We start from the raw sequence: 9354 nt of genomic DNA on the forward strand, positions 1-9354 counted from the left end.
TCTAATTAGTATAATATCCTTTTATTAGTATAGATTATATATTACTTTAATGTCTCATTTCCCAATATATGACAGTCATTTTTAAAGTATGTTTAGGCTGCCTGGTTGGTGTTTCTTAATGGTTGAGCATCCACCTGTGAACCAAGAAGTCACAGTTGGATTCCTGGTCAGGGCACATGCCCGAGTTACGGGCTAGATCCCCAGTGTGGGGTATGCAGGAAGAAGCCGATCAGTGATTCTCTCTCATCATTGATGTTTCTATCTTTCTCTCCCTCTCCCTTCTTCTCTAAAATCAACAATAAAAATACATTAAAGTATATTTAGGCTAAGAATGTACAGTGTTTTGGAATTACCCAAACAATTTAAATATTTGTAGAAAAAGTAAACACCTACTTTTTCATTAGTTTATCTGTATAACTGCTGAGTCCGCAAACTATGAGAATAAAAAAGACCTACTGTTTTACTTCCTCATAAATTCCAGTTATGGAATCATAAATGGCACTCCATTTGAGGTGATATTTTATGCAGAATATTTGGTGAATTATACTGAATTGTTAGTATGATTTCTTCAGAGTTCTTTTTTTTTTAATTAAATCTTTATTGTTTAGATTATTACAGTTGTTTCGCTTTCCCCCCCCATAGCTCCCCTCAACCCGTTTCCCACCCCACACTCCATCCTCACTCCCCACCCACTGTCCTCATCCATAGGTGCACGATTTTTGTCCAGTCTCTTCCTGCATCCCCCACACCCCTTTCCCCCCCAAGAATAGTCAGTCCACTCCCTTTCTATGCCCCTGATTCTATTATAATCACCAGTTCATTCTGTTCATCAGATTATTTATTCACTTTATTTTTATTTTTTTATTTTTTATATTAAATATTTATTGTTCAGATTATTACATTTGTTCCTCTTTTTTCCCCCAAAAAATCCCCTCCTCCCAGTTCCCACCCCACCCTCCACCCTGACTCCCCACCCACTGTCCTCATCCATCGGTGCACGATTTTTGTTCAGTCTCTTCCCGCATCTCCCATACCCCTTCCCCCCACCCCCAAGAATAGTCCATTCCCTTTCTATGTCCCTGATTCTATTATAATCACCAGTTCATTCTGTTCATCAGATTATTCACTTGATTTTCAGATTCACTTGTTGATAGATGCATATTTGTTGTTCATAATTTGTATCTTTACCCTTTTCTTCTTCTTCCTCTTCTTAAAGGATACCTTTCAGCATTTCATATAATACTGGTTTAGTGGTGATGAACTCCTTTAGCTTTTCCTTATCTGTGAAGCTCTTTATCTGACCTTCAATTCTGAATGATAGCTTTGCTGGATAAAGTAATCTTGATTGTAGGTTCTTGGCATTCATCACTTTGAATATTTCTTGCCACTCCCTTCTGGCCTGCAAAGTTACTGTTGACAAATCAGCTGACAGTCGTATGGATACTTCCTTGTAGGTAACTGACTGTCTTTCTCTTGCTGCTTTTAAGATTCTCTCTTTGTCTTTTGCTCTTGGCATTTTAATGATGATGTGTCTTGGTGTGGTCCTCTTTGGATTGCTTTTGTTTGGGGTTCTCTGTGCTTCCTGGACTTGTAAGTCTATTTCTTTCACCAGGTGGGGGAAGTTTTCTGTCATTATTTCTTCAAATAGGTTTTCAATATCTTGCTCTCTCTCTTCTTCTGGTACCCCTATAAATCGAATGTTGGTACGCTTGAAGCTGTCCCACAGGCTCCTTACACTATCTTCGTATTTTTGGATTCTTTTTTCATTTTGCTTTTCTGGTTGGGTGTTTTTTGCTTCTTCGTATTTCAAATCTTTGACTTGATTCTTGGGATCTTCTAGTCTGCTGTTGGGAGTCTGTATAATATTCTTTATTTCAGTCAGTGTATGCTTAATTTCTAGTTGGTCCTTTATCACAAACTCGAGGGTCTCATTAGATTTCTTGAGGGTCTCATTAAGTTTATTGGCGGTTTCTAGGAAATTCTTGAAAAACCTTAAAAGTGTGGTTTTGAACTCTATATCCAGTAGTTTGCTTTCCTCCATTTCTGTCATTTGTGTCTTGTTTCTTTGTCTCATTTTTTTATGCTTTGCTGTTTCGATAGAGTGGTTTTCTGTGCTAGGTGTTCTATAGAGCCCAATGGCTCAGCCTCCCCAATTACCTGAGGTGGTCACTCTCGGTGCACCCCCTTGTGGGCTTTGTGCACAGTCTTGTTGTAGTTAAGCCTTGATTGATGTAGGTAACTCTGAGAGGAATTGACCTCCAGGCCAATTGGCTGTGAGAATCAGCTGTGTCTGCAGTGGGAGAACTTCTGTGGTGGAGACACCCCTCTGGGGCACAACTTGCTTCAATGGGGCTTTGGTGCTCACTGAGTCTGCCCCCTGAGTGTGTCCTTTATGAATTCGAATTGCAGCAATCTGGATGGTCCCACTCGGACCACTGGGCAGACTGGCTCCTAGATCTCTAAGGAGGTGCTAATCTAGCCTCTGCCTGAGGCTATCCAGCAGGAGCCAGCTGTGAAGCAATTCAAGTTTCCCTGGGGCCTTGGGCCAGCTGCAGTTTGTTAGATAATTATCAGATTGCAAAGGGCCAGGCCTTTCATATGCAAAAGCCTAGTGGCTTGCGCACTGTCCCAGGGGATCAACAGGGCAGAGCGAGCAGTTATGGCTGCTCTCAGTCCTGCCCTCAGAGGCCCTGCTTCTCAGTGTCCCGGCCATTGCTGTAAGCACCCCTGAGAGAAAGCTGCCCTCCAGTTCCGACCGATGCCACACAGCCCAGTTTCTCCCTTATGAGTCTGGGCCCCCAGAGACTCGCCCGGAATTGGAGCTCAGAGCTTGAGACTTCCTCCCAATTGAAAAAGACAACCGTGTCCTCAGCTGCCAATCCTCTCCGCATGCGCCTCTGTACCTCTGTATTTTACTTCTGCACCGCACCTTCTCTGAGTCACGTTATGCTTTTCTCTTTCCTTTTAGTTGTAGAATTTCCACTCAGCCAGCCTTCCTGTGGTTCTGGATGATGTCCTTTCCGTCTTTTAGTTTATTTTTCAAGTGTTTGTGAGAGGCAGCAATCTCTGGTGTTTACCTATGCCGCCATCTTGGTTTTTCCCCTCTTCAGAGTTCTTAATTAGGATAAATCCTTTCATTTTTCAGGGTTACTGTGTGGTAGAATTGGATCCTCTTTTTTTTTTTTTTTTAATATATTTTATTGTTTTTCCACAGAGAGGAAGGGAAAGGGATGGACAGTTAGGAACATCGATGAGAGACAAACATCGATCAGCCCCCTCCCACACTTCCCCACTGGGGAAGTGCCCGCAACCAAGGTACATGCCCTTGGCTGGAATTGAGCCCGAGACCCCCCAGTCCCCAGGCCGATGCTCCATCCACTGAGCCAAACCGGTTAGGGAAGAAGGTACTGTTTTGCACATCCTTTTATCCAAGTGATACAACCACCAGCAGTGAATGAGAGTTCCAGATCCTGGAATACTTCCCAGTTATTAGTATTATAAACCTATTTAATTTTAGCTATCCTGGTAAGTCCTGGAGGAATAAACTTGAGTTTACCTGGAGAGATGATATTGAATATATTTCATATATTTTTTGAGATTTGGATATTGTCCTTTATCAATTTTTCTTTACATTTGTGTTCTCTTTCCTGAGGAGCCTTGATTTTCCCCATATTGCTGAATGGTATTTTCACTGGAAATAGGACTCTGTTGACATTTCTTTTATTTTTAGACTTTATGGTTTCTAATGGAAAACCTATTGTCATGAGAATTACTTTTTCCTTATAGATGAAGTGCTATTTATCTTTCAGAACTTTCAAGATTCTTTTCTTTGTTTTTATTTTTCAGAAATTTGACAATGATGTGGGTGTTGATATCTTTGCGTTTATCTCATTTTGTATTTGCTCAACTTCTAAAATTGGGGATTTCTGTCTTTTGACCAATTGGAAGAGTTTTCAGCCATTATTTCTTAAAGTATTCTTTCAGCTCCATCTTCTTTCTTTCTTTTTTTAAATTTATTTATTTTTAATTAACTCTTTATTGTTCAGATTATTACATTTGTTCCTCTTTTTTCCCCCCATAACTCCCCTCCTCCCAGTTCCCGCCCCACCCTCCACCCTCACTCCCCACCCACTGTCCTCATCCATAGGTGCACGATTTTTGTCCAGTCTCTTCCCGCATCTCCCTCACCCCTTTCCCCCCCCAAGAATAGTCAGTCCATTCCCTTTCTATGTCCCTGATTCTATTATGATCACGAGATTATTTATTCACTTGATTCTTAGATTCACTTGTTGATAGATGCATGTTTGTTGTTCATAATTTGTATCTTTACCTTTTTCTTCTTCTTCCTCTTCTTAAAGGATACCTTTCAGCATTTCATATAATACTGGTTTAGTGGTGATGAACTCCTTTAGCTTTTCCTTATCTGTGAAGCTCTTTATCTGACCTTCAGTTCTGAATAATAGCTTTGCTGGATAAAGTAATCTTGGTTGTAGGTTCTTGGTATTCATCACTTTGAATATTTGTGCCATTACCTTCTGGCCTGCAAAGTTTCTGTTGACAAATCAGCTGACAGTTGTATGGGTACTCCCTTGTAGGTCACTGAGTTTCTTTCTCTTGCTGCTTTTAAGATTCTCTCTTTGTCTTTTGCTCTTGGCATTTTAATGATGATGTGTCTTGGTGTGGTCCTCTTTGGATTGCTTTTGTTTGGGGTTCTCCGTGCTTCCTGGACTTGTAAGTCTATTTCTTTCACCAGGTGGGGGAAGTTTTCTGTCATTATTTCTTCAAATAGGTTTTCAATATCTTGCTCTCTCTCATCTTCTGGCACCCCTATAATTCTGATGTTGGTACGCTTGAAGCTGTCCCAGAGGCTCCTTACACTATCTTCGTATTTTCGGATTCTTTTTTCATTTTGCTTTTCTGGTTGGGTGTTTTTTGCTTCTTCGCATTTCAAATCTTTGCCTTGATCCTTGCGCTCCTCTGGTCTGCTGTTGGTAGTCTGTATAGTATTCGTTATTTCAGTCCGTGTATGCTTAATTTCTAGTTGGTTCTTTATCATAACATCGAGGGTCTCATTAGATTTCTTGAGGATCTCACTACATTTATCGGCGGCTTCTAGACAGTTCTTAAGAGACCTTAAAAGTGTGGTTCTGAACTCAGTATCCTCCATTGACAGTTTTGTCCTGTTTCTTTGTCTCCGCATTTTTTATGCTTTCTTGGTGCACCCCCTAGTGGTCCTTGTGCGCAGTCTTGTTGTAGTTAAGCCTTGATTGTTGTCAGCAATACTGGGGGTGATTTGACCTCCAGGCTAACTGGCTATTCCATCTTTGTTCATTTCTTCCCGGACTCCAAATGTTACAGTTTTATTTTGTGGTCTGTTTTTGTTGTTGTTTTTGTTGTTGTTGTTATAATTCCACTGGTTCCTTGGTTCCGATCTTTTTCTGTTGCTGTTTTCCAGCCCGTTTTCTCTCTATTCTCATTGGATATTTTTATGGTTATATTTTCTAGTTCCCTGAGTGTTTCCTCTGTTTTATCCTTTCTGCTTTGAGCCTATTTACTGAGTTATTTATTTCAGTTATTATAGTCTTCTGTACTATAATTTTCATCTGGTTTTTCTTTATAGCTTCATTTTCTTTCTTGAGACTTTCTATTTACTTGCCATAACTTTCTTTTTTCCTCCTTTAAGGATGTTCAAAATCACTCATGTAAAGATTGTTTTGATGGCTGCGTTAAACTTATTATCAAATAACTCTGTCATCACTAATAGTGTTAGTCTCTATTATCTTTTTTATTCAGTTTTAGATCTTTCTGCTTCTTTGTATGACTAATTTGATCATTGAAACCTAGAAATTTTGAGCATTATGAAACTCTGAATCTTTTCAAGCCGTTTTATCTGGGTTGCTCTGTTACTGCTCTGGTAAAGGGAAGGGTGAGATGCCATCTCATTATTTCAAGAAGAGAGTACAAGTCCAGGTTCCCCACTTGGCCCAAGGTTTGTAGGTGTGTGTGTGTGTATGTTGGGGAGGGGTGGGGGGGTCAGTGAGGAAATGGGTATTCATTATTGTTCTGAGTTGGTGGGAGTTCTGGCTCCCTACTAATCTTCTGCCAATATCTCCCCAGGTGGAGGGATAGGTCTTCCTTGTTTCTATATCTTACAGTTTCCACTTACATGACCCGGAAATGACTCCTTCACGGGACTGACTCCCACATCTGACCCCCGCCTGGCGCTGCCGGACCTCCAGATTTGGCAGTCAGTGCTGGGTCAGGATTGACTTCCAGTGTTCGGTTGTCAGTTCGGTCATTTAGGCTGCCAGGGCCCCTAGCTGTTTATATAATTAGATTCCTTTTACATAGAGCGGAAGAGAAATGGAGAAAGAGAGAGAGAGATAGAGGTGGGGGAGAAAAATTAATCGGCTGGCTGCCTTCTGCACAGATGCAAACCGGATATGAAAACCTCATTCTGATATGTGCTCTCACCGAGATTGGAACCGTCCACCCTTTGATACACTGGAGGATGCTCCATCCAACTGAGCCACACTGACCAGGGCATTCTGTGGTGTTTAAAATAAAAAAATTTCCAATTTTTTAGAGAACAGGCCACTAGGATCAATGAGAATAGAAGCACCGTGGCTGATAGTGGTAATGCTAACCCTTTATTTTTATTTATTTATTAAAATATATTTTTATTGATTTCAGAAGGGAGAGAGAGTGAGAGATAGAAACATCAATGATGAGAGAGAATCATTGTTTGGCTGCCTCCTGAACGCCCCCCAACGGGGACGGAGCCTACGACCCGGTCATGTGCCTTTGCCCGGAATGGAACCTGGGACCCTTCAGTCTAATAGCTGATGCTGTATCCACTGAGCTAAACCAGCTAGAGCTAACCCTTTTGTTTAGTACATTTTTATTGATTTCTCAGAGGGAGGGAGACAGAGAAAGAGAGACAAAGAGAGAGAGAAACATTAATGATGAGAGAGTATCACTGGTCAGCTGCCTCCTGCATGCCCCCTTACTGGAACTGAACCCACAACAAACTTCAGCCTGTGACTTTGACTGGAATGGATCCTAGGACCTTTCGGTCCCTGACACTCTATCCACTGAGTAAACCAGCTAGAGCTGACCGTTACTGTATTTATTTATTTACTTAGTCAGTTCGTTAGTTATTATTAACCCTTGTTTTTGACCTTAAGTATTCTCAAATGTGCTTCCTCACCCAGTTTCCTGTCATCCTATCTATGCAGTTGTCCTTATTTGGTATTCTGTATTACTATTTGTCTTCATGGTACTCTTATTCCCATTTCCTGTGGGATTTTTTTCTCATGGATAGCTGTCTACTTACTCTGGGATGGGGAACGTTTCTCTATCTCTCATTCTACCATCTTGCTGATGTCACTCTCTTTTGTATGTGATCTCTTTTGTGCTTTGTTGTTCTACCACAGTGCTGACCATCCATCTTTTTAGTTTTTCTTTTAAGATTTGCATCATTTATCCCATGCAGTGGCTCAGCTGGGATTTGAGAGGCAGAATCCTTTGTGCATCACAGGAGAAACATGACTTTATCAATGACAGGCGCTGCTAGACCCTGAGGCAGTCTTCCCTTGGTGAAGGGCTGTGGGGGCAGTTTTCACGCCTGGGCTTTGTTACATTTATAACTAGGTACCCATTTTGTTCAACAATGTTGTCTTACCATTGCCCACTCCTCAACCAATTCTACTTCTTCTCGCTTAATGTTGACACTTTTAAGTTTTAATACTGATAATTCTACTCGGATTCCCAGCTCATGGATAACCTTAACCTCTCTAAACTTTGCACCTCTACCTCTTTCACACATCTCGCTTAACTGCACTCCAATACTGTTCCATGCCTTTAGGCCTTAGAGTGCACATGTATTATTATATTGGCGTTGAACATCACATGCTCTAATTTGATTGATCATTTATGGTTTTGAACACATTGGAATTATTCTACACAGACTCATATCACCACATGAAAGGTCTTAAAGGAAGCCATTTGTGGAGTAATAACGAGCAGACCCTGCCTCTCTTCTTTTTGTGCCAGCCTATGCTTCTGTCCTCCCTTGGTGATATTTTCCTCATCCAGTGACCTTTTGGGCCATGTTATATATAACAGCCATTTCCTGAGAGTCTGACTCACTCGTCTTGAAAATCATTGTAGGGAATCATGTCTAGTCATGACAGAGAAACATCTGTGTTGAAGATATTCTGTTTTTGTCAGGTCAACATGCACTTCACCTACATTTCCTTTTGTTCAGGTTGCTGCTGTGGAGAAGACAGTGTGGAGATTGTGACTGAACAAAAAGTTTCTGGAAGATTGTCACAGGCAAGGAATCCAAATTTACCTTTGTCTTCCCAGAAGAGTCACCCTGTGAGAGTTGTGGGCTAATCTCGGGAAACATTTTCCACGTGATGAAGCTGCAGGGAACACAATACAGAAGATACTGTTGAGCTGTGGGGCATGTGCAAAAAGTTTTTCTTTGTGTGCAAAATTTCACCAGCAGCATGTGAGAGCGAAGACTTTCATTAGAGGTGTGGAAGTGCTGTTACTTGCAAACAGCTGGAAGTTCAATGTGTCCCAGTACATTTCACATGCAGGGATGTTGGGCAGGTTGTCCTTAATGGGTCAGGACATCTCCACCTAAAGGCTACTCAGACCAGGGACAGCCCAAATGCTATTTTTATGCATGGGCTGGCGATTGAAAGGAGAAAAAATTGTTTCTGCAGAAAAGAAAGTAAGAAAGACATTAGTTGCTCCCACACATTTATTCAGCAAAAAGGTGTCCCTCTTGGAAGTGGTTGTTGTGTGTGCTGTTAATGTGGTAAATATTTTACCAAATTTTCTGGTTTTCATTTTCAACAGAGAGTTCACACTGGAGAAAAGCCTTATAAATGCAGTGAATGTGGAAAATCTTTTACCAGTAGCACTACCCTTCGTTATCATCAGAGAGTTCATACAGGAGAAAAGCCTTATAAAATCAGTGATTGTGGAAAATCTTTTAAAGGTCGAAAAGGTCTCCAACATCATCAGAGAGTTCACACTGGAGAAAAGCCTCATCAGTGCAGTGAATGTCAAAAATCTTTTACCACTAAGACCGTCCTTCGTCGTCATCAGAGAGTTCATACAGGAGAAAAACCTTATAAATGCAGTGAATGTGGAAAATCTTTTAGAAGTGGCAATGGTCTCCAATATCATCGGAGTGTTCACACTGGTGAAAAGCCTTATCAATGTAATGAATGTGGGAAATCTTTTACCTATAAGACCGCCCTTCATTGTCATCAGAGAGTTCATACAGGAGAAAAGCCTTATAAATGCAGTGAATGTGGAAAATCGTTTACAAGG

General features: G+C 41.0%; 3 protein-coding genes across 4 annotated transcripts in view; 1 reads left to right on the plus strand and 2 right to left on the minus strand.

The window, feature by feature from the left end:
• LOC118649233 (zinc finger protein 154-like) overlaps nucleotides 1–9348 on the plus strand; it is a gene marked incomplete at its 3' end in the record, with an annotated part of 50608 nt that extends 41260 nt beyond the window's left edge. The window contains exons 3-4 of the mRNA XM_036296127.1: nucleotides 8270–8337; nucleotides 8875–9348. Of these exons, the coding sequence (XP_036152020.1) occupies nucleotides 8270–8337; nucleotides 8875–9348 (542 nt within the window). The remainder of the gene's footprint in view (nucleotides 1–8269; nucleotides 8338–8874) is intronic.
• LOC118649184 (zinc finger protein 615-like) overlaps nucleotides 1–9354 on the minus strand; it is a 1009024-nt gene that overhangs the window by 278270 nt on the left and 721400 nt on the right. The window lies entirely within an intron of this gene.
• The window catches only part of LOC118649192 (zinc finger protein 501-like), a 329437-nt gene that overhangs the window by 117171 nt on the left and 202912 nt on the right, over nucleotides 1–9354 (minus strand). The gene's annotated exons all lie outside the window — the stretch shown is intronic.

Source organism: Myotis myotis, unplaced genomic scaffold (assembly GCF_014108235.1).
Source record: "Myotis myotis isolate mMyoMyo1 unplaced genomic scaffold, mMyoMyo1.p scaffold_m19_p_28, whole genome shotgun sequence".
NCBI lineage: Eukaryota > Metazoa > Chordata > Mammalia > Chiroptera > Vespertilionidae > Myotis > Myotis myotis.